General features: G+C 50.9%; 2 protein-coding genes and 1 pseudogene across 3 annotated transcripts in view; 1 reads left to right on the top strand and 2 right to left on the bottom strand.

Annotated features, from left to right (window-relative positions):
- Positions 1-2,766: 2,766 nt before the first annotated feature.
- Positions 2,767-10,068, bottom strand: LOC109434704 (cytochrome c, testis-specific; annotated as a pseudogene).
- On the top strand, positions 9,547-15,743 carry CCL25 (C-C motif chemokine ligand 25). Of its 2 annotated transcripts, none has more exons than XM_074337718.1 (6): positions 9,547-9,825; positions 12,287-12,386; positions 14,270-14,387; positions 14,509-14,645; positions 14,976-15,095; positions 15,337-15,743. In XM_074337718.1, exons 2-6 carry the CDS (start codon positions 12,314-12,316, stop codon positions 15,342-15,344), a joined length of 456 nt encoding a protein of 151 aa, XP_074193819.1. In that variant the 5' UTR covers positions 9,547-9,825; positions 12,287-12,313; the 3' UTR covers positions 15,345-15,743. The 2 variants fall into 2 exon arrangements, with proteins under 2 accessions (XP_074193819.1, XP_074193820.1); XM_074337719.1 differs by lacking the exon at positions 9,547-9,825 and adding an exon at positions 12,018-12,102.
- A 1,328-nt stretch (positions 15,744-17,071) lies between these two features.
- Positions 17,072-24,524, bottom strand: part of FBN3 (fibrillin 3) — a 59,509-nt gene continuing 52,056 nt past the window's right edge. The window contains exons 61-65 of the mRNA XM_074337717.1: positions 23,124-23,252; positions 22,917-23,036; positions 21,287-21,521; positions 20,603-20,750; positions 17,072-18,056 (exon numbers count right to left, since the gene is read on the bottom strand). Of these exons, the coding sequence (XP_074193818.1) occupies positions 17,718-18,056; positions 20,603-20,750; positions 21,287-21,521; positions 22,917-23,036; positions 23,124-23,252 (971 nt within the window). The 3' untranslated portion in view covers positions 17,072-17,717. The remainder of the gene's footprint in view (positions 18,057-20,602; positions 20,751-21,286; positions 21,522-22,916; positions 23,037-23,123; positions 23,253-24,524) is intronic.

Raw genomic sequence — 24,524 nt, 5'->3', positions numbered from 1 at the left:
TAGTGGACAAATTGAGGAATAAAAAAGGTATAAGACATACCTTTAAAATGGATAGTAAGAAGACAGAAGTAAGTTGCTTTTTAATCAGTAATTACTTTAAATGTAAATGGACTAAACTCTTCAAATAAAAAACAGAGACTGACAGAATGGGTAAAAAATGTGGCCCAACCAAATGCTGTCTAAAAAGGACTCACTTTAAATCCAAAGACATAAAAAGTTTGAAAATGAAGAGTGGGAAAAGATATTTCATGCAAATAGTAACCAAAAGAGAGCTGGAATAGCTATACTAATATCAGACAAAATAGATTTTAAGTAAAAAAAAAATCGTTACAAGAAACAATGAAGGACATTACCTACTGATAAAAGGGTCAATCTATCAAGAGGACATATTGATTATAAATGTATATGAACCAAAGTACAGAGCCCCAAAATATGTGAATCAAACATGGGCAGAATTGAAGGGAGAAATAGACATTCTGTGATAATAGTGGGAGACTTAAGTACTCTACTTTTAATAATGGTTGTAACTAGATTTAATATATATAAAACACCTCACCCAGCAACAGCAGAATACATATTTTGCTCAAAAACATATTATACATTCTCCAGTGTAGACCTTATGTTAGGCCACCAAACAAGTCTCAATAAGTTTTAAAAGATTGAAATCACACAAAGCATCTTTCCTGACTACAATGGAATGAAGCTAGAAATCAATGACGGAGGGAGAACTGGAAAACAACACACTCTTAAACAACCAATTAGTCAAAGAAGAAATCACAATGGAAATATTAAAATATTTTGAGATGAATGAAAAGGAAACACAACATATCAAAATCTTTGTGCTCAGAGAGAAATTTATAGCTGTAAGTGCCTACATTAAAAAAAGAAGAAAGATCTTTTAAGGAAAAGAAGAAGGAGAAAGATCTTAAATAGATAACCTAACTTTATATGTTAAGGAACTGGATAGAAAAAGAAGAGTAAGCTAAACCCAAAGCTAGCAGAAAGAAGAAAATAATAAAGATTATAGTGAAAATAAGTGGAATAGAGAATAGAAAAACAATAGAGAGGATCAACAAAACAAACATTTTGTTCTTTGAAAAGATCAACAAAATTGACAAGCCTTTACCTATACTAGGAAAAACAAAAAACAAAAACTAAAATCAGAAATGAGAGGCCGGCCCGGTGGCTCAGGTGGTTAGAGCTCCATGCTCCTAACTCCAAAGGCTGCCTGTTCGATTCCCACATGGGCCAGTGGGCTCTCAACCACAAGGTTGCCGGTTCAATTCCTTGAGTCCCACAAGGGATGGTGGGCTCTGCCCTCTGCAACTATAATTGAACACGGCACCTTGAGCTGAGCTGTCGCTGAGCTCCTGGATGGTTCAGTTGGTTGGAGTGCATCCTCTCAACCACAGGGTTGCGTATTCGACTCCCGCAAGGAATGGTGGGCTGCGCCCCCTGCAACTAGCAACGGCAATTGGACCTGGAGCTGAGCTGCGCCCTCCACAACTAAGACTGAAAGGACAAAACTTGAAGCTGAACGGCACCCTCCACAACTAAGATTGAAAGGACAACTTGACTTGGAAAAAAGTCCTGGAAGTACACACTGTTCCCCAATAAAGTCCTGTTCCCCTTCCCCAATAAAATCTTTAAAAAAAAGAGTGACTATGAACTTTGGTATGCCAACAAATTAGATAACTTAGATGAAATCAACCAAGTCATAGAAACAAACTACCAAAACTGATTCAAGAAGAAATAAAAACTGTGGAACTCTACTTTTCCCCCAAACAGGTGGTTTACAAACTCTTTTCAGAGGCCCAAGGGTTTCCTGAGGCTCCCCAATGCCTGGTTGAATCATATAGCTCTGTTTACAGTTGACCCTTGAGCAACACCGGTTTGAACTGGATTGGTCCACTTACCAATCCAGTAAGGATTTTTTTTTTTTTTTCTTTTTTTTACCAATCCAGTGAGGATTTTTTTCAATAAATATACAATCAGCCCTCCATCTCCCTGGGTTTCACATCTACTGATTCAACCAACCACACATTGAAAACAGTATTTTTGATCTGCAATTGGAAACCGATGGATGCAGAAGGCTGACAGTATGCTTTGTGCTATGTCATTTGACGTAAGGGACTTGAGCATCCATGGATTTGGGTACCTGCAAGGGGATCCTGGAATCAATCCCCAGTGGATACTGAGGGAGAACTGTAGTTAAATTTTGAGGGAGTCAAAAGTTACACGCAGATTTTTCTTTAATATAATATAAATATTTATTAACATGAAACATGCTTTCTCCTTCCAGGTTTTATTTTATGTCATCTATTTGATTTATGTCAACAATTTGATTTTTCCCCCCAATAGTATTCCTAAGATAATATCAAATATTTGACTTCATTTTCTCTTTTTTTAAGTATTATTTATAATAAAAGGTGAACACATAACCAACACACAGCTTAACAAAACTAAAGTTAATGTCTGCTATATATATATTTAAATTACAGAGAAATAAGTACGTATGTGGATGCTATCTCCATCATTAATAGCAGTTGCTAGGCTTATAAAATATTTTGTACATCTAGAGACTACTGAAGCACAATAGGTTTCAGTTTCCTTCCCTCTCCTTCTCCATCCTGACCTTATCCACATCATTAGCGAGCAGACAAAAATAAGTTCAGACTGTGAAGGGTATTTGAACAGCAGATTACACAGAATCAAAAACACCACCTTTTGTTTTAAAATGTTAAACATACTACAGGCTGATCAAGAATGATCAAATATGACTTTAATCTTTAAATATGCAATATTTGAAATTGGAAAATTTGGGCTTATAACTAATATATTTTTTTAAGTTGCAATAGCATTTCATGAAGATGTTGCCCATTTCAAATACTGAAGAAAATCTCCCTTATTCTTCTTTTCAAGACCAGCAAAGATCATTTTAGTTCCAAGGATATATTTCTCTGCGTTCTCCAAATATTCCATCAGAGTTTCCTCCCCCAGATAGTACCTTTGTTTCTGTTTGCATTGGAGTAAGAAAATCCTGGTCCTTGTTCTGTTTTTTGGCCAAAAGGGCTCCAGAGATTTGGACCAGTCTTGTGTTTTCCACCTTTCCCACTGTGTGGCACTGAGCACATTTTTGAATAAAGATCTTGCATTCCTCAGCATCTCCCGTTTTGTTCACAGGGCCAGCGGCTCTGCTCTCTGCCTCTCCAGGGAACCCTTAGCAGTCATTCCAGCCACTGCCGAGCCAGAGCCCACGCCCCAGTTTTGAGGCCAGAGGTCCCACAGCAGCGCCTCAGAGCCTTGCGGGGCAGGCCCGGCCAGGCATGTGCTTCCAGTCTATACGCAGATTTTTGATTGTGTGGGGTGAGGCGCGGGGTGGGGGTGGGCACCCCTAACAGGAGTGCTATTCAAGGGTTGACTGTATTTTCATTTGTTTTCTCTTGGGCGGAGGGTAGAGATTCTGCACAGAATTTCTTAAAGAGTTGAACCCCACTGGATCTGACTTTGATAACCCTGTGAAGAAGAATCTGTCCAGGTGGAAGCATCAAGGCTCAGGGACTGAGTGAGGGACAGTGCTGGGCTGGGCCTGCTCTGAGGGAGGACATGTCCAACTCTGGCAGCCAGAGGGAGCTGCGCATTCTGACAGAGCCCTGCCTGGTTGGCCAGACAGGTGCTGTGGTCCTGCCAGAGGAAAAAAGCTGGTCCCACTCCCAGCATGGGTGGCCCTGGGCTCCCGTTTGATTGGCTATCGAATTCCCCTGTAATTCCATGTGAATTTTAGGATCTGCTTTTCCACTTCTGCATTGGTATCCTGATGGGGATTGCATTGAATCTATGGATAACTTTGAGGAATGTTGCCATCTGCATAGTAAGTCTTCCAGTCCATGAACATGGTATGTCTTTCCATTGACTTAGCTTCTCTTGAATTTCTTTCAGCAATGTTTTGTAGTTTTTAGTCTGTAAGTTTTACATTTCCTTAGTTAAATTTATTCCTATAATTTTATTATTTTGATGCTATTGTAAATGGAATTGTTTATATATTTCCTTTTGAGATTGCTCATTACTATTGTATGGAAATGCAACTGAGTTTTGCATGTTGATCTTGTAGAGTGAAACATTGCTGACTTTAGTAGGTCTGTGTGTGTGTGTGTGTGTGTGTGGGTGGGTGGGTGGGTGTGTGTGTATCTGGTTTTAGTATCAAGGTAATACTGACCTTATAGGAAAAATGAGCTAGGATGTATTCCCTCCTCTTCTGTTTTTTTATTGGAAGAGTTTGAGAAGAATTGGCATTAATTCTTCTTTAAATATTTGGTTGAATTCAGTGAAGCTGTCTGGTCCTGCACTTTCCTTTGTTGGGAGGCTTTTGGTTACTGCTTCAATCTCCTTATGTGTCATATGTCTCTTCAGATTTTCTATTTCTTCTCCAGTCAGTTTTGGTTTCTTCTTCAATCAGTCTGTTTCTAGCAATTTTCCAATTTCATCTAGGTTGTCTAATTTGCTGGCATAAAATTGTTCATAGTATTCTCGTATAGTCCTCTTTATTTATTTCTATAAGATCAGTAATATCCCCACTTTCTTTTCTGATTTTAGTTATTTGTTTTTTTCTCTTTTCTGGGTTCCTGTTTTGTGTCATTTCAGCATTCATTTGTTGCTATTGTAACCCCTTTGTTAGAAATATGAAAACTCTCCATGGCAGCAGGGACTATATCTGACTTGTCACTGTTGTAACTGCCCAACCCGGCACCTAGTAGACCTCAGTAAATGTCGGGTATGAAAAGGACTGGGAACGGGGCTTCCCCACGGCCCTCAGGGGAAGACAGGCTGTTGACTGTTGAATCTTTTTTTGCCTGGGTGGATGGCCCCCAGTGCATCTTCTGCAAGCAGAGCTCCAGCACAGAACTGCCTACTGTCCTCCCTGGCAATGACGGTCACCCTTCCTGGCTCCACATGTGAGGCCCTGAATAGCCTGTCCCTCCCACCTTATCTTCCGTTAGCCACCTCCCCACATCACCCACCCCAGCCATCCTGCACTTGGCAGGACCCTCTGACATCCTGCTCCGGTCGAACACCTGCTTGTCCTTCAGGTCTCCATTTAGCAGTTGTTCCATCTACAGACCAGCCTGTGTGTGGCTGTTCCTCTAGAATGCTGACCACTCAGGCTTGCAGCATCCTGTGACTATCCTCCCTCTACTGGCTTCGAGCCCCATGTGGGAAGTGGTGCATCTGTAATCTGCCAACTGTCTCCGGCTCTCTGCACATCACTTGGCACATGTTTTAAAATGTAGGTTTTATTATTATGCAGGTCTGGTGAGGCCAACATCAGGAGAAGACTGACTGCCATTAAAAATACAATTCACAGATCCCAAGAGAAGGGGGCATGATATGCCACGCAGGGCCACACAGGGAGGGAGGGCAGTCAGGAGGCAGAAGAAAGAAGGGGGGTGGGCAAGAGCCTTTATTGTGGTTTCCATAGGAAGGAATGGGCAGGGCAGTGTAAGCAGGTTCAGGATTGACTGATTTGAATGATTTCAATATGCTCTGGGGTTTAGGGGCTGGTCCTGGTTGTCTGGCACCTGCCCCTGGGGTGATCAGGACCCAAGAATAATAACTCCTGTAGTGAGAGTCAGTGTCATGCAGAGTGTCGTGCTGGGCCTCAGCTCCCACTCCCCACATAAGAACGCAGGACATGGGGGCCGGCCCGGTGGCTCAGGTGGTTAGAGCTCCGTGCTCCTAACTCCAAAGGCTGCCGGTTCAATTCCCACATGGGCCAGTGGGCTCCCACCACAAGGTTGCCAGTTCAATTCCTCGACTCCCGCAAGGGATGGTGGGCAGCGCCCCCTGCAACTAAAATTGAACACGGCACCTTGAGCTGAGCTGCCGCTGAGCTCCCAGATGGCTCAGTTGGTTGGAGCGCATCCTCTCAACCACAAGGTTGCCGGTTCGACTCCCGCAAGGGATGGTGGGCTGTGCCCCCTGCAACTAGCAACGGCAACTGGACCTGGAGCTGAGCTGCGCCCTCCACAACTAAGACTGAAAGAACAACAACTTGAAGCTGAACAGAACCCTCCACAACTATGATTGAAAGAACAACTTGACTTGGAGAAAAGTCCTGAAAGTGCACACTGTTCCTCAATAAAGTCCTGTTCCCCTTCCCCAATAAAATCTTTAAAAAAAAAAAAAGAACACAGGACATGGTGAGGCCCAAAAGGAACGCCAACGGAGCCATAGATAGGGGAGTCATACCACTATATTCTCCCTGGCGGTTGGGTTGGAGACACAGGAAGCAAACATCCACCAGTACCTCAACGAGGAGTCTTCCTGCACCCCAGTCTCTCTGGCGGCCAGGCGAGATGCAGGAAGTAGGATCCACACGATCCGCAACCTGCTGTCCACTTCTCTGCCAACCAACCTCACTTGCTAACTGCAGTCTGCAATCCGCTTGCTAGCTTAGCCACGGCAGTTATATTAGTGGCTAAAGACTAACTGGTAACAGCTGATGGCCAACTAGTCACAGCTGATGGCCATCTACTACCTGAGCCAGCACCTTCCATGTGAGGCCGAGAGCCTGGAAACTGCTCTCTGAGACTCTGTCCCCACGCTCAGATAACAGGGGTGGTTGGGGTTATGGTTCCGGATTGGCTGGTTCATATATGAATGGTGCACAACAAGCAATTCATTTACTCTCTCTAGGAATTGGCTAGTCCTGGGAGGGGCAGGCCCTCCGGGATCTGGGATCTGCAAGGCCCAGCTGTCGAAATCTCAATAAAAAAGACATGCTTGGAGCACAGAGTTTTTAGGGCAGTGAAATACTCTGTTACCATAATGATGGATACATGTCACTATACATTTGTCCACACCCACAGAATGTCCAGCACAAGGAGTGAACCCTAATGTAAACTGTGGACTCTGGGTGATGATGATGTGTCAATGTGGGTTCATCGATGTAACAAATGTCCCATCCGGTGGGGATGCTGATAGGATAGTGGGGGAAGCTGTGTGTGGGGACAGAGTCCCAGAGAGCAGTTCCCAGGCTCTCGGCCTTACGTGGAAAGGTGCTGGCTCAGGTAGTAGATGGCCGTCAGCTGTTACCGGTTAGCCATTAGCCACTAATATAACTGCCATGGCTACACTAGCAAGTGTGGATTGCGGATTGCAGTTAGCACGGAGGATCGCAGCTAACAAGTGAGGTTGGTTGGCAGAGAAGTGGACAGCAGGTTGCGGATTGTGTGGCTCCCGCTTCCTGTGTCTCCAACCCAGCCTCCAGTGAGACCATAGTGGTATGACTCCCCTATCTATGGCTCCGTGGGTGTTCCTTTTTGGCCTCACCATGTCCTGCGTTCTTATGTGGGGAGTGGGAGCTGAGACACCCCCCCCCCACCGCATGACACCCTGCATGACACTGTGCCTGTGTGGGGCATGGGGGGACATGGGGATTCTGTGTACCTTCCCCTCAATTTTGCTGGGAAAATTAAACTGCTCTAAAAAAACAGTCTTAATAAAAAATACAAAAAAATAAACAACAAAAAAATTATGAGTTAACCATTATCTGTGGCTAGAACTGCTCTGTCCAATCAGGTAGACACCAGCCACATGTGGCTCTTCGGCCCTTGAAATGCACTGCAGGTATACAGTAAACCATGTTTTGAATACTGTGAATATGCAAAAAAGGAAAATATCTCAATCATTTTTATTTGATTACATGTTGAAATGACAATATTTTGACAGATAGGGTTAAATAAAATACATTATTCAAAACAATTTTAAAAGCATGTTGAATACAGCACCCAGTAATATATGTGGAATAAAGGAGTCAGACCTAAGCTTGGAATCTGGACCCTGCTTACTTGTTAAGGAAACTTAACCTCTCTGGAACTCAGTAGATTGTTTTTTCCCTGTAAAATGGGGATAAATATTAATCCTCTAGGGTTGTTACTTCACATCACTCTCTTTAAAGGAGCACAGCCCGTCCCCACCATCTCCCTATCACTCAGGATTTGTAGCAGTGATCTTAACCTCACAGCACCTTGCTTTGTTGTTTTGCTGTTTGTCTTGTCTGCTCTTCACTGGGACCTCCTGTCTCATTCCAATTTTAGTATACGTGCTGCCGAAGCGAGCACGGGACCCCCTGTCTCTTTCACTGCTTGTCCTGGCACCCAGCCCAGTGCCTGGCATACAGAAAGCGCTTGCTAAGTGCTGAGTGAATAACAAGTGGCCCACACACAGGTGTCCAGTAGGGAAGGATCAGTGATATCCTTGTTGTCTTTTATGGCTTGGACACATCTGCTTCTTCGCTGCGGTTACTCCAGGGCTGGTATGTAAGAGGCACCCAGAAAACTTGTGTGGAAGGGGTGAATGGGGTTTAGCAGGTTCAAAGAGGTTCTCAGGACCTCTCTCCTCAGGGCCCACCATCCTCCCTCCCATGCCACCCTTGCCCCAGTTCCAGCCTGGCAGGGCTGGTATTAGGCAGTCACCTTCCCAACTGGGGGCAGTCCAGTTGGCCTGACCCCTACACATCCAGTAACAGCAGGAGAAACACAAGGACTGAAGCCAAGGCCATGACCAGTGCCAGTGGCCTGAGTCCCCTGCCCCGGCCATTACTGCAGCTGGTCAGAGGTGGCCGGTCAGTCTGGAAAGGGAAGCGCTTCAAAGCAGGTCTTACAGGAGGGAGGGCCAATCACATTGGGAACACAGCAAAGGGGGGTCACACAGGGACAGTCTCTAAACCAAGTCCCTGAAAGACCAGAGCTGGCAAGGCATCCTGGAAAAACCTCCTTCCCCCCCCCTCCAGTTGCTTGGCAACCACTGTGCATCTGGACCAGAGCAAGAGGCAGCTGGGCACAACAGGAGTCCAGGCCCAGCAAACAGAACACCTGTCTCCCCATGAGATAGCTGATGATGGGGTGGGGAGAGAAGGGCGCCCAGCTGCTTCTCTCAGAAGGACCTGGAGTCGCCAGAGGTTCAGGAGAGCTGTAGGCAGCCCCTGAGGGTGAAGGGGGTCTGATATGCAAAAGCAACTCCAGGAGGACCCCTAGTTCAGCTGGTGGTACTTCCCCAGTATCTTTCCTAATGACCCCTAGGCCTCTGCTCAATGGCCCTCCCCCATTAGAGGGTCTGTCTCCTTTTTCTTCACAGTATTTAAGAAATAAAAGTTGATTTTCCTGGCAAAAAAAAAAGGCAAATGACTTGGCCTCCCTGACCTTTGGTCTCCTCCACTAAGTGGGCCAATGTTGAGCACCTGGGAGTGTCTTCAAGCAGAGAAATGAGTGAGCAGATCCGCCTGCAGAGCTCATGCTAACACTAAGACCAACGCCCACCCTGCTCTGCAGGTGGGCCACCTGTCTACACCCAACAGAGGTGCCTTCCACGGGGTGCCTCCCAGAACAGAACTGTGGCCATGTCCACCACCTGTGCACTGCAGTCTGCCCTGCAGGCCCTGGGTGCGGTCAGTTCCTGAGTTTGCCTCAGCTCCAGGCTAGATACCACACCTCCTGGCCCCCATTGTCAGAGCTGGTGACCAGAAAGCAGGAGGAGGCATTTGTTCCCCCCAGCTGCACTCATTTCACACGTGATGAGAAGACAGTCCCCTGCTGGAAGCAGTTTATCTTTAACGCCTGGAAGAGCCGTAAGCACGCAAGAGGCCTCCCCTTTCCCAGTTCAGCCCTGACCGAGAATTTGTGGCCCTCCTCACACCCAGCCGCTGCGGTCCTCAGAACTCCCGGGTTTCATTTAGGGCCTCGGAACACCTGGGTTCCGAACCCGGTCCCAGAGCGCGCAAATCCCAGCCTGCTCTGAATCCTGGTTCTTCAGACCCTCTCACGCCCCGTAAGTCTATCAGTGGAACAAACCGTGAAGGGCCCGGTGGGGAGGAGGACTCGCTTGCCTGGGATCTCCGCCAAGTCTGGGTAACGCCACGTCTTGGCGGCGGTCCGCCAGTGGGGCAGGCAGGAACAGTGGGCCGGAGCAGGGAGGCTGGCCCCAGCCCGCCACGCCGCGTCCCCACGCCCGCAGCCACGCGGAGCCGCGTCCTGGCCCAGCCTCACTCACCCTGGGGTCGGCCACCACCATGGCCACAGGACCGCTGGGCGCCCTAGCCTGGGTTCGTCTTAGCGGCTCGAGTGGGGCGGGGCCCGTAAGCACCGCCCCGTCCTAAGCCCCACCCGGAATGCCCTGTGTCCTGCACGAAGTGCCTTTCATGAAGCCCTGCCCCAAGCATTAAGTCCCACCCTCGGCACAAAGCCTCACCCCCAATGCCAAGCACCACCACCCCAGCCTCCCGACTCTGTCCAGGGGCGTGGGCGAGGAGCACCCCACCACGGCCTCCTAGTGGAGCAGGAGAGATGAAAAAAGGGTACGAGGTGTGGTAAATACCCTGAGTGGTCTACAGCTAAGGATGCGGGCAAAAAAAAAGTTAAAAGCAATCAGCTGTGAGGTCTTTGCAGCGCGCCCTTACCCCTGTCTCACTCAATCCTCCTTCCCCTACGCCCCTCTTCCGGATGGGCCACACCACCCAAGGAAAGAAGAAACGCCTTCTAGATGATCTGATTCCTGCCGGTGTGGTTATGTTGGGCTTTTCTTCCAAAACCAAAGCATGTCTTTGTTGTAGTGGTTAATAGTTCTATTGAGATTATTCTGAAGATAACGTTGGGGGAAATCCACGTACTGTACATTGCACCTATTGCAAGTGGACCATTCCGTGGTGTTTACTGTATTGGCAGAGTCTCTGGACCGTCACCACTATCTAATAGTGATGTAGGTGATGTTGGATCTGCTAGCAGTTTCTGAGTGCAGGCCGGGATCGTGTATAGTGAAGCCAAAGAATGGAAACACGGACCAGGGAGAGGCAAAGAGTTTTAAAAAGAAGATAGTTTATTAAAGGCAGGAGAAGAGGTTGCAGCTCCTGAGAGGGAGGGCGTTCCGAATGTGGGTGCCCCATGACTGAGGCAAAAGCTCGTACTTTTATACCTTCCCTTGCCTGTTTGGAGAAGGGTTGCTATTTGAAAAAAGGAACTGTTTGAACAAGGGTACTGGCGCCTTCTAATGGAATTCGTCTACCAGCTTTGTTCTGCTTGCCCATCCTAAAGAAATTAGCAAAGTAACCCACTCTTATCTATCAGATCAGCACCGTTTGTCAGGCCAAAAGGAATTTTATGATTAACCTTAAGGCCTTGTTACATTATGTCCTGAAGCGAAGGACTGATTTCAAAACCTGGAGTTTTAGGATATGGCTGTCTTTGTTTATTCCACCAGGGACCTCCCTGTTTACCTAGCAATTATACTAACTAAACTGTCTCAATAGCAAAAACAAACAAACAAAAAATCAAATAACCCCTCATTTTCCACCCCTCCCAGCCCATGGCAACCACTCCTTTTACTTTCTGTTTCTATAGATTTTCCTGTTCTCAACACCAGGGCATTTCTATTACATAACTCACCCCATTGTGTGGAAGCAGAGAAAAGTGGGGTGAAGTCAGGAACCCTGGAGAATAGGTGGCTTGGGAGTGGGGAGCAGACACAAAGGCTCTTCCTGGGGCTCTAGGCAGCCTGATACCTGTCCACAGAAAGCCACCACGTGTGAGGCAGGAGAGGGAAAGGGAGAAGGAAGAAAAAGGGACCTCGAGGGAGAAAGCAGGGTGCTGAGAGACCCAAAAAGGGGGAGGAAGGTGGGGGTGGGTCACAGGGCAACCAGCCTTCAAGTGGCCTGGTGGAGGTGAGGTCTGGGCTGTCCATCAGCGTCTACCTGCATCTACCTGTCAGCCTTTCCTTGCCAAGGGAGCCTCGCCCATCTCCCAAATCTGACTAGTTAGTTGAGAGAGTAGGGGTTTCCTGATTTGGATGCCAGTCACCCCTAACTCCCCTCCAGGTGTACTCTGACCTTGGGTAGAGGAGCTAGAAAGAGAATCCGGGAGAAGAGAGGAGGGCAGGGCAGGAGGGAGAAGCCTGGAGGTGGAGTGGAAGAGGAGGTGGGGTGGCAGGATGGGGGTGGAGCAGGGCAGGTGACAACAGGGTGGGGCTCCATCTATAAAGGGGGGAAGCCTGCCTTCTCTTGGGCAGGAGAGCTTGGCACACATTCCAGAGGCACCGAGGACCCCGCAGGCTTTGGTGAGTGCCCCCACCACAACTGAGACCAGTCGCTGGTCCCTCTGGGGATAATAGCTTTTCCCCATCCTGTGCCTGCTGCCTCCCTTGCAGACGGCCCTGGCTCAGGACAGGGTGATGGTGTTCCTACTGCCCACCGCTGCTCATCTGGGGTCCTCCTCACCCTCACTTCCCCTGTTCCCTCAAGGCTAAACGAGGAGAACCAGCCTGCACCATGAACTTGTGGCTCCTGGCCTTCCTGGTGGCCTGCTTCGTGGACACATTGGCCCCCGCTGTCCACGCTCAAGGTACTATCTCGAACCATGCCTACCTTCCTTCCCCAGATTTCCCCTCTCCCCATCCATCCTTCTGTGCCCTCCTCATTTGCCCATCCCCTCTTCCAGAAGCCTCTTCTGAGCTAAGCTCTACCACCAAATTCTCTGACTGACAGCTCCCCTACCCCAGGAATGCTGAAACTCCTGGCACCTGTGCAGCTCCTTGGCACTGCAGGGTCCCCAGCCTCTCTTCCGGAGCCCCCGTGATGCCTCCACCACAGTCCATGACCTAGCTCCTCCCTTTGGGGACTCCAGCTGGCGCAGGGGCTGTGGGGAGCAGAGGGTGTCTCCCAGCAGTGGCCTAGCTGCTTACCACCAGGGACACACTGCAGTGACCTGACTCTGCAGAGCCCCAGAGACCAGCAGGAATGGGTTCCCCACCCCAGTTTCCCCCCAACCCAGCTGAGTGGTCTGGCCGAGAGTCACTACTCAGCCTTTATAAGCCTCAGTTTCCTCATCTGCAAAGAGGGGCTCTGAATTCCCACCACAGAAAGGGGCCATGAAGATCTGATGGGTGGATGCCTGCAAATTCTTGGCCCAGTGCCCACCAGCCAGTAGTGGTGACCGTTACTATTATTAATAGGAAATCGCTTCTGTCCTCTCCCTCGATTAGGTACTTGAGGATTTTAGTGACTGAATCCAGTTCTAGGCATGCAGTGTCCTCCACTGTGTCCTCCATTCTTGAGGACCTTAGGAGACAGCTGAACCTCAGCAGTAGGCCAGGCAGGGTTGAGGTCCCCTGGCTCCACCCACCTGCCCCACCTGCTCCACCTACCCCTCACTAAGTCTAAGGCCCTAGCCAGGCCACCAGCAGACCTTAGCCTTTGCCCCAAGAGGGCTGGGTTTCGTTCCCATTGTGCTATCAGAGGCCCATTCCAGGAGCCAGGCCCAGCCCAGGCCCTTTGATCCTGGGGCAGAGTGGCCCCCAGCCCCGGGAAGCACCTGCCTGGGACTGCAGCTCAGGGTCTATCTGACTCCACTGCCCCTTGCACTCTGAGGCTGCTCGAGCCCTCCTCCTCACCCCTCCCTCCCTCTGCGCTCTGCCAGGACTCAGACTTGGTCCCTCCAGGGCCCAGCAGAGGGACAGATCCCAGAGGACCCTAAAGGGCTCTGCACCTTTTCCTGCGTCAATTCATCTTCTGCATCCTCTGGCCCAGCATCTCCTCCTCTGAGCACCCCCCTCAGAGGCCCTGTGCTTCCTCTGTCAGCATAGATCAACTTCTCGGCCTATGATAACACTCGGTCCAATTCCCCTCTGTGTTTGTCCAGACATCTGGCACTGAGTAAGAACTAAGTAAATGCTTTTGTTTGACCAACGGGTAAATGAACAGAGACCTCCTGGTTTCTGGCCAGGTGACTCGAAGGGGTCACTCTGATGGGGACAGAGAAGAGATCCCCAAGATAGACCTAGGTGGGGAAGGCCAGCCTGGAGTGGGAGTCAGGACATCAGGAGCAGTGGGCCAGCCTGCTCATTTTAGGAGGAGGGACCTAAATGGGAGTGGTGGCCCCTGGCCCCCCTCAGTGTGCTCACCTGTTCTCCTTGCCCTCTGCCCCAGAGCAGGAGAGGAAATGGCCTTGGGCCCCCCTTCATTTTGAGGTCCCGGACCCTTCCTAGCTGGGATCTGCTGGCCCTCTCCAACTCCTGCCAGCTGTCCCATATCAAGGGCCAAAGGTGAGCCGAATGGCTTCCTTATCGCCTGGGCTGTCCCCCAGTCTCCACTGAGCCTGGGACTGCGGTCCTATGTTTGTGGTGTGTTCATGGGTGCCTACAGTGGTGGCCAAGCCTGCACACACAGTGCACATGCAGCCACACCGGCACACCGTAAAGTGAGTCCGCGGTGGCCCTGTAATTACAGGCGTCTTTGAGGACTGCTGCCTGGCCTACCACCCCGAGGTACAGTGGAAGTTGCTCAAGCAAGCCCAGAGTTACCTGCGCCAGGATGTGAGCGGGAGCTGTAACCTGCCTGCCGTGATGTGAGCCGGACAGTGGGGGTGGGGGTGGGAGTGGGGCTGGGGCTGGGGCTGGGAGGCCTCACACATAACTTTGTTCCCCGCTTACACCCTAACCTGGTATCCCCATTCCCACCCTGCACAGATTCTACTTCCCCCGCAAACAGAAGATGGTGTGTGCGAATCCAAAGGCCAAGTGGGTGCAAGATGGGATGAAGCGTCTGGATAGACGGAATGAGGCCCATCTAAAGCATCACCAAGGCACCCGGAGAATCTTACCTGGTGGGTGAGGCCCCAGCCCAGCACCTAGGGCATTCTACCCTACCTGCTGTAGGCTCCTGAGCTTCTCAACCCCCAAAGGAGGGAATTGCAGCCCAGAATGCTGACAGCTGCCCCCAGCCCAAAGAAAGCCAGTTGCTGGGGAGTGGAAGACTGAGTGAATGAGCAACTCTTTTAATTAAAACACTTTGAATTGCCAGAGATGAAAAGGTCAAGCAAATGGGGAACTTATTGGCTCAAATGACCAGCAAAGAGCTTCAGGCTCGGTTGGATCCAGGTGCTCAAAGGATATTGGTTGGCTCTTATTTATTTCTCGTTCTGCGTCTCTGCCAGGCTTTCACTCTGAGGGAAAGAAGTTGAGGTCTAGAACCTCCAAGCTACCACTGTCCATGTTTAGAGAGCACACCAGAGGCAGCCAGAGGAATACCTCCCACCTGACAACAGCTAATCCAGGTAAAAACTGAAGTCATTCGACCACCCCTCTGCCCATCACCGCTGCTGAGGGATGAGGGTTCATGATGAGTCCAGGCTGGGTCAGGGGACTCACCTCCAGGACCAAGGAGGGCTGACTCTGTGGACAGCTCTGCAGGCTCACATGGGAGGATCCGCGGTGTCCCCTACCCTGACCCCGCCCGGGGGGCTTTGGCTCTACTCCATCCCTGTCATCTGCCATCCTCTCCAATCTCTTCTGCAGGAGGATGAGCCTGCACATCTCCAGGATAAACCAGCACAAGATGGGCTGGACCTTTCTCCACCATGAGGGTCACTCTGCAGCCCCAGCTGCCCAGCCCATCCTTCAAGCCAAGCCAAATCTCAATCCCTGGATTTGCTTGCTGCATTGGTTCCCTCACCCCTGCCACCTTCTGTTCCTTACGCAGCTGGAAGAAGGGAGCTGACCTTATTTCAAGGTCCTTGTCTGCTCTGGGAAACAGCCAGCCCTGGGCAACAGGTCTTATAGAGAACCATTGAGATACAACATCCACCTACAGCCTCTTGCCTCCCATCCTGGGCCACACCTGCCTGTGTCCCTCTGGGTCCTTGCAAAGCTCCAGTCTGTCCAAGGACGCCCCTCTCAGGCTGTGCTTTTTAAAATAAATCTTTGGTGGAATGTTATTCCAGTCTGTCATGTTTATTATGGGGTTCTGAATCCCTCGTGATTCCCTCACTCTAGGATCTGTGCTCAGCCCTCATAGCAGACAGCTCTGGAGGGCTAAGCACTGGATATGCTTGTGAGTCCAGCTGGTGAACTTGAAAAAACTGTTCACTCTCTTGGCACCTCCTTCCTCGTCTATAAAGTGGGGGTCACATTCTTGCTCTGCCCAGGTCCCTGGGATGTAGTGACTGGTTAATGGGCAGAGGAGACTGCAAGCTCTGACGGGAGCCCAGAAGATCCTGATAAGTCGGGTAAAGTAGCCCCTGGCCAGGACAGAGCCCTGGGGCCAGGCACTAGTAGTGAGGCTCTGTAGGAGGAAGGGCCACACTTTGGGGTCCAGCTCACCACCCAGACTTGAGCCCCCCAACTGTTCTGTCCTCAGGCAGCCTGTTTTCCCACCACAGAAAACACTCTGCATGAAAACCAAATGCACCATCTCTAGAAGACAAGAGGTGGTTTGGGGCCAGGGGCCAGACCCAGAGGAACGTAGGACACATCCAGGCCCCACTAGGCTATGTGGGTGATTAAGGCAGATTCCACAAACTCGCTGAGCCTTGGTTCCCCCCTGTAAAATGCGGTGATAACACTGCCTGCTTCATACAAGTCTGTGGGGACTAAATACACTCCGTCTGTGATATGTACACGCTCTAAATACACTCCCGTTTGTGACGTGTACACGCTGACTACGTAGGTTAACACCTCGAGAATCCTGGCCATTCAAACTTGGTAGATCTGGCCCAACCTGGAGACAGGCAGGATGGCACAGCTGCCTGACTTTGAACCCAGCTCTGCTACCTGCAACCTGGAGTCACCTTAGTCAAGTTGCTTAACCTCTCGGAGCCTCAGTTTTCCAATCTGCAAAATGGGGATGAGAATAACAGCGTCTACTCCATGAGGTTGTAGTGATGACCAAATGGGTTAATAACTGGAAAATATTTAGAACGGTGCCAGTATATGTAGTATGTGGTCTGGAAACATGAGCCATTTTCACCACTATTGGTGAACCCACGAGGGCTCAGTCTGTGCCAACTTCACAGGTATGAAGTTGGCAGAGCCTACTTGTGCCTGACGACCATGTCCCCACACCCAGGTAGAGGGTGGTTTCCAGCCACCTCTCACCTATACATTTTCTCCTTGGAGCCTGGGGCTGCACCTCATGTTTCCCACAGCTTCCGCCCTCCCAATGTCTCCAGTTCCCCATGTGGCTCTGCATCTTCTGTGGGCAGCATCTTCTTTGAGAACATGCAAAGGGGGCAGACATAACCCAAAATAACTTTATTGTTTCTCCGCTTCTGATATAAAGCATCCTTAGAACCCTAACCCAGCCCCCTGGGGGCATGAACATGGCTGTGTGTCACCAACTCTGGTTGGGGCCCCGTGGTCCTTACTTCTCGGAGGGAGGAGCCCAATGCCCATGCTAGCTGCCATTCCCATGTCCCACTGACCCCCGGGGGTTGAGCCCTGGTGCAGTGCAGAAGTTCAAGCCTGAGATTGACCAGATACAGTGAATCACAGGGTCCTGCTCGACCCTAGTGTTGGAGGTGGAGGGTGCAGGCCACAGCTTCCAGCTCTCTCCAAGAAAGACTGAGTGTTGGGGAGAGGCTGGGCTCGCCTGAGGTCATAGTGTAGCATGTCATTCTTCCTGAGTTTCGGGGTTCCACCTGGTCAGCCACTGCCACCGGGGATCAATTCTTCTCAGTTCCAGAATCTCCCACCTCTGGAGAGGACGGCCTGGAGGCCCTGAGACCCATCGAGGCCAGGGCTTGTCACCAGGGTGTCCCTGCGGTGTGTAGCAAGCAGTTTCATCAGTTTCCCCAAAACCCCGTGGAATGAGGCAGGGGTTGGGTGATGCCCAGACAGTGACTGGAGAGAGGGCTGCGAGAGGGACCTGGGGCTAAGCGGGAGTTGCAGGCCTCTCCCAGCTACAGCAGCTGCAGCCGTACCTTCAGCCGCAAGGCCAGGACCCCTGGCCCTGGTTGCCCCTCTGGCTGGATGCCCCAGGGCCCTGCCACGCTCACCACCTCCAGCTGGTAGGTTCCAGGCCCTGGCCTCCGACGCCCCAGCTGCAGGGAGCTGAGGCCATGGAGGTGATGCATGCGGAAGAAACCTTGCTCGTTGCCGTGGGCAATGACGTAACGGACCCGGCTCCCCAGACTCTCCAGCGCTGGCCGCAGCTCCAGAATGTGCTCAGCCCTGCCCAGGTGCGAGAGGTTCAAGCCCAAGGTCAGCGGGGCCTCTGAGTCAAGGCTGGCCAGGCTCACCTGGGGAGAAAGACAGGTGGATAATGGTTAGAGTCTGCCAGAACTGAATGCAATGGTAGGGGGCCATGGAGTCACGGCCATGGAGAAATTTTAGCCAATCTCTAAAGAGGAGGAAAACATGGAACACTCTCTGCCCCTGACTTCCATCTAGCCCTCCATCCACAAGGCCGGAGATCAGCGTGGGCTACAGACATAGGCAGCAAAGTGGAGGCTGGTCTCCAGGAAGGCAAAGAGGGAAGGTAGGTGGCCACTTTTACATGCTGCCTCCAGACTCCTAGTCTCAGCGGAGGGGCTTTAGTGAGATCCCTGACAATCTGGGCATAGGGAATCAAGGATTTGCCCTCAGATTCGGGGAGTTAGTCAGATGGCTTTGTGCCCCAGAGCCTTAAGGTCACTCAAAGGTGGCCTGGGGTGGCTGGAGTTATGACCAAGAGCCTTGCAGCAGAAGCCAGCTCCAGAGAGGATACCAGACCAGACACAGTGAGAGGAACACAAGATCCAGCTTGGCTAGGGACAATTGCCCAACAGCTTTCCGGTTCCTGGAGGCCCACTGCAGTTCCTGCATCTGGGCTCTTTGAGAGCCCTCTGTGTGCAGATGACAAACCCTCTTTATCTGAGTTCCTGTGAGTGCATTCCTGGTCCTGGCAGCTGGGCAGGGCCCTGAGTAAGCCAGCCAGCCTCAATGGCAGGCTAACGGGGGCTGGGTGCCGCATCCAATCCCACAGGAGGTTATCTGTGTTTCCTTCTCCTTTGTTCTGAGCAGTGCTGTATTTGTTCTGCCTAATTGACATGCTGATGGGGTGTTTTGCTTTTGCATTAAAGTGAAAGCTATGCCTCCTTCCCAAACCCTCAGTTCTGGAGATTTCAATCCTCACCATTAAGTGTTGCTCAGACATGTGTTCTTACTGACACCTACTGATGGTCTAGGGTATTGCAGGCAAAGGCACGTGGAGCATCCCAGGAGTTGGGAGAACCACTCCACCCACTCACTGAGGACCAAGGGCTGGTAAAATAGCTGCAAACCTGACAGATACAGGGCCCAACCTTGTGAAGTTCATAGAAAATAATGGTAACAATGGGATAATATATACAGCCACCATTTTTCCCAACAAGAGGGGAAAAAAAAAAACTAGAGAGAAAAAGCAGGCAAAGTAATCCAGTCATATTTAGTTAATCTAATATTAAAAGAACCTTCAAAGCCAACACTCCTATCACACTTCTGCTTTCATTTTGCTACATAGCATTTATCGTATATCATGTTTTATCATGTTATAAAATACAATGTTTTACTTGTTTCTTATTTGTCTGTTTTAAAATGTCAGCCCCAGAGTCACAGGGACTTTTGCTTTTGTTCACTATTGCTCCATTACAGTGCCCAATGCACAGTAGGTGTTCAACAAAATCTTCGGAGTGAACGAGTTTGGTAATGGCTTCTGTGCTCAGTGATTTTTTTGGGAAATAAGATAAAGTGACGGTCTCAGAGGATGGTGACTGCAGGCAGGAGTACATGTCTGAGCAACACTTAATGGAGGTGGGCTGAAATTTCCAGAACTTAGGGTTTGGGAAATAGGAATAGCTTTCACTTTAATGCAAAAGCAAAACACCTGGGATGCCTGGCCATGAAGACCAAGGCTGCTTGTAAAGAAAAGGTTGTGTGGTGTAGCTGTGGAATCCCTGCTCTGCCACTTTCAAGTTCTGCAACTTGAGCATGTGCCCTAACCTCTCTGAGCCTCAGTTTCCTGATCTATAAAATGGGGATGACAGCAGCATCTACACCTCTCAAGGCTGTTGTAAACACTGAGAGGCCGTGAGTGCAGAGCACTTGGAGGAGTGTGTACATTAAGCAGGTGCTCAATGAATGTTTAGCTTTCAGATCCCTTGGGGGGGGGGGGATGGCAAAGCTGGCTAGCAGTGGCCTCAGGGACAAAACTGCCGTCCTCTACAACTTGAGGTCAGGGTCATGGCTGAAGTGGCCCAGGGGGCAGGAGGGATAGAGCCACAACTGCTCTGAGAGCGTGGAAGGACTCCTGTGATTTCTAGAGATGAGGTGGGTTCGGGAGACCTGAGCATCACGATGCAGGAAAGAGGTGCAGGATGGAGGGTCTGAAGGAGGTGATGAACAAAGGGGCTAAGCAGGCTGCTCCAGGCCTCATTGGTACTAAATTCAAAGCAGTTATGAGGGAAGGCTATGCCAGCCAGCAGGTGAAGGGTGACAATTCGGGGATATAGGCAGGGTTGGCAGGGACCCAAGCCATTTCTCCTGCATCCAAGTACCATGGGAGGGATCACGGGGAGCATCACAGTCCGGCCAGAGTCTGTGTGGGAGGTACCTGACTCGTCACCAGGAGTGTGGTAGGGTGGTGGGGCTCTGTGCCCCCCAGAGAGCCCTGAGGGGAATCTGGGAGCTCAGGAAGTACAGGCAGGCCCAGGCGGCAGCATAGCACAGGAACAGCTGGGGCACAGTCTAGTGTTCCCAGCCGTGGCCCATCCTCTAGCTGTCCTCACCACCTATGGTGCCACCACGCCCAGTGCATTCCCTGTGGCACCTGGTGGGCCCCGTGCACACTGCGCCGTTCCCGGTCACGAGGGGGAAGGCTGTTGATCTTGCATTCATAGCAGGATTCGGGCGAGACCAGCTCTTCATCTGGGCCATTCTGGGGTCCAGGGCTGAGGCTCAGGCCGGAGACACAGTGCCTAGGCCAGGATGGGGGGAGACAGGCCTTCAGGGACAGGCTAGTGTCCTTCAGGTACACCCTCACACACTCCATTGGAGCCACACTGCCCGTGGGCACAAGTGCTATCATGCAAATGTGCCAGTGTGGCTTTGCATGCACCTACCCAGAGGTGCGTGCGTGCATCCTTGGCTTACCTGGGCAGAGGTGTGTACCTGCATGCACTCAGGGCTGTGTGTGCACGCCGGAATGCTGATGTGCTGATGTGTGCTTGTGCACATGCACGTTGGGATATATGAATGCACGGGGTGCCCAGGCGTGTTGGCATGGGTGTGAGCCATGCGTACACTCGAGTGTATTACAGAGAAGCGTGCATCTATCACTGGACGTGCAAGCATGAAAGAGTACCACGAGGACAATATACCACAGTGGGTGTGAGCTTGTACATGCACATGTACAGGTGCCACTGGGGCTCATTTTCTGTGCACATGTGTGTGCACAGGCTGGCACATGTGCATACACTCCCAGGGTATGGGGGTCTGTACCCACGCCACTCACCCTTGCCCAGCCCGGAAGTAGCCTCGGGGGCAGCCGCACAGGAAGCCACCAGGGGTGTTGGAACAGCTGTAGCTACAGGGTCCCCCCTGCACTGCACACTCATCCACATCCTGGCAGCCTCCCAGGGTCTGGTCAAAGTCAAAGCCAGAGGGACAGACGCAATGGAAGCCACCCAGCGTGTTGTGGCAGGAGGCGCTGCCACAGGCCGTGGGCGACAGGACACATTCATTCTTGTCTGAGGGTGGAGAGGGAGAGAGAGAGTCTGTAGGGGGCAGAGGGGGAGCAGCTTTCGCAACCCCAGAGCCATCCACCTGCAACACTCCTCCTCCCCACTGGCAACTCTAGCTCCTCTTTCAGAGTCCAAGGCCAATGTCAAAATCTCCGTCAGCACTGTGAGCCCCTCAACCCTATAATTCTCTTTCAAAGCATTTCTAAAAACTTCCCAGAAATCCTAAATTGTGGGATGGTCTAAAACATGTCTCTCCGCCTTGGCACTGTTGACATGTGTGACCAGATGGTGGGCGGGGGGCATGTCCTGGGCAGCATCCCTGTCCTCCACGCACTCAATACGAGAAGCACCCATGGCCCAGCTGTGACAAATGTCTCTAAGACACTTTAAAATGTGTCCCAGGGGGTAAAACGGTCCCCAGTTCAGAACCACTGGCCTAATTAATCCCTGTTTCCCCTGTGAGACTGGACTAGAGGGCAGGGATGAAATCTGGAATCTGTTTCTCGACTCATGTCTATATCCTCAGGGCTTGGTGCCAGGCAGGTCCTGGGCAAACCATGACTGAAGGAATGAATAAGTATGCAGAGGAGCAGACAGACTGAGAATGAGGAACTGACCCCCGGGGACCAATCAGACTATTGCAGCAGAGGCAATAGTCTGATTGGTCCCCAGGGGTCAGACGCCACAGGGCAGTGGGGGAACAGATGTGGAACATAGCTGAGGACCCACCATAAGGAATAGGAGAAGGAACCGGAGAAAAGGCAGTGCTGGTGAGGTGGTAGCAAAGTGGGGACAGCCACGTCACAAGGCTGCAAGAGGAGAGAGTGTCCAGAAGGGTCAGGAAGCAGTGCCGAGAGAGCAAAGGAGGTGAAGAAGTCGAGGAAGAGCGGCCCCAACAAGGGTCAAGAGTGAAAGCCAGACTGCAGGGGAGAAAGAGAGGTGGTGAGGACAAAGCTGTCATTTAGAGGGCCTGGAGTAGCAAAGAGTGCAATGGAGAAGGGTGAGGGGCAGAAGGCTAACCCCCCCAAGCTGAGAGCCTCTGCAATACCTATGGCAAAGGTGTGGCATGCATGCCCCCACTCCCCACTGCCACACCCATGGCAGACATCAACAATCAATCACAGCACTCTTTCCCGGTGATCACAGGCACCGTCTCAGAATCTTTCTCATCTGAGCCCTCCAGGTCACCACTTGCTAAGAAATAGATTTGAACTTTGCCATCCTGGCTCTGCAGTCCCCTGACTCCCCAGCAAAGGGGAACCCCTTACCCTCCAGGCTGGCCCATCTGAACTGTATAGGTAGTTGTGCTTTCACAATATCCTGCAGGAGGTGGTCCCTAGTCACCCACTCTGGACAGGTTCTGGTGGGTGCCCCAGCTTCCTCCCAGCCCCTGCCACTCACCCACACACTGGCTCCACTGAGAGTGTGGGGTGAAACCCTGGGGGCAGCTGCAGCGGTAGCCCCCCAGCTCATTCTGACAGCCGTGCTGGCAGCGATGGGGCCCATCACATTCATCCACATCTGCAAGACAGAGAGGGAGAGAAGGTTCGCCTGGCCGCCTTCAGGACTACCTCCCAGGTCTGGACTCCACCCAAAACCTGACTCTACCTTCGCAGCCATGGCCTGAGCTGTCCAGGGTGAAGCCTTGATAGCACTCACAGCTGAAGCTTCCCGGGGTGTTGTGGCAGCGTCCCCGGGTACCACATAGGCCAGGCTGGGCCAAGCACTCATCATTATCTGTAGAGGACAGAGAGCCAGCAGGGCCATCTGGTGGTTAGGGGACTCGTGTCAGGCACCATGATGCCAGGCCTACCACCTGATTAACTGTGTGGCTTCAGGCAAGTCACTTACCCTCTTTGTGCCTCAGTTTCTCCCTCTGTGAAATGAGCTCAAGGTGGGGAATTCGAGTTTTGGCTTCCTTGAGTATGGAGATTATTGAGACCAGGTATGTCCCCTTGGGACCCTGAGATCTCTCTTGGGTACAAGCGGCACTGGGGAAATGGGGTTTCTAAGCCAGAGTGGCTCCTGAAATTACATGTGGTCTCATCCCTCACATCGGAGCTGTCACTTGAGGGGCCACAGAGACTAGCTCTGGATTCCCACCAGTGAACCAAGGAGCAGGGTGGCCTGTTGCAGTCATGTGAGTGTGAACTTCTAGTTCAGCCGACAGCAAACCCGTGGGACAAATCCAGCCCACCATTTGTTTGTGTAAATAAAGTTTTATTGGCACACAGCCATGCCCGTGCATTTATGACGTACCACCTATGGCTGCTTTTGAGCTAAAACGGCTGAGTTGAGTAATTACGACAGAGACCATATGGACCACAAACTTGAAATGTCCACTAACAGGCCCTTTTTAGAAAAAGTTTGCCCATCCCTGATCTAGTTGGCCGAAGACCACCCACCAAGAGTACAAGCCATCCAGAATGATTTGGAGCCTTCAATCCATGGTAACTACACAATAGGGAGCCTCGCTGAGAATTTAATCTAATGAGAGAATATCTGTGTGAGCTTGCTGTGTGTCATGTACACGTGGGATGCGTGTGCGCTGGCACATGAGCTGTGTGTGAACACACATACAGCTGCACACATACAAATGCCACATTAAGGGTGCTCGTCTTAGGAGGCAGGAAAAATGACTTTACAGTGAGGAAAAAGCGCAATGCATGTCATTTCTAGGCCTAGAACGCTCTTCCCCAATATGCACATGGCTCTCGACTTCCCTCACATCTTTCCTCAAATGTCCCCTTTCAATGAGGCTTCTCCTGATCCCTCTTTGAAAAATTGCAGCCTCCCTGATTTCCTCACTAGGATTTTCTTTTTTGTTCTTTCACACTACGTGTCACCTTCGAACATTCCATAGTGTTAACTTATTGTTATGTTTGTTTCTAGTCTGATTCCCTGCTAGCAGGGATGGTCCATGACAGGAGCAAGCTTGATCCTTGTGGCCATTTCTGTACCCTCAGAGTCTAGAACAGGGCTAGGCACCACTTCTATAAAGGACCAGAT

This window comes from Rhinolophus sinicus, linkage group LG07 (genome assembly GCF_036562045.2).
Source record: "Rhinolophus sinicus isolate RSC01 linkage group LG07, ASM3656204v1, whole genome shotgun sequence".
In the NCBI taxonomy this organism is placed as follows: domain Eukaryota; kingdom Metazoa; phylum Chordata; class Mammalia; order Chiroptera; family Rhinolophidae; genus Rhinolophus; species Rhinolophus sinicus.
This window is presented reverse-complemented; position numbering and strand designations above follow the sequence as displayed.

Excerpts from the sequence above, each read along its gene's own strand:
- CCL25 (XM_074337718.1), top strand. The coding sequence starts at position 12,314 with ATGAACTTGTGGCTCCTGGCCTTCCTGGTGGCCTGCTTCGTGGACACA. Across the intron at positions 14,388-14,508 it reads TGTAACCTGCCTGCCGTGAT|ATTCTACTTCCCCCGCAAAC; the intron begins GTGAGCCGGACA and ends CACCCTGCACAG. Across the intron at positions 14,646-14,975 it reads CACCCGGAGAATCTTACCTG|GCTTTCACTCTGAGGGAAAG; the intron begins GTGGGTGAGGCC and ends CGTCTCTGCCAG.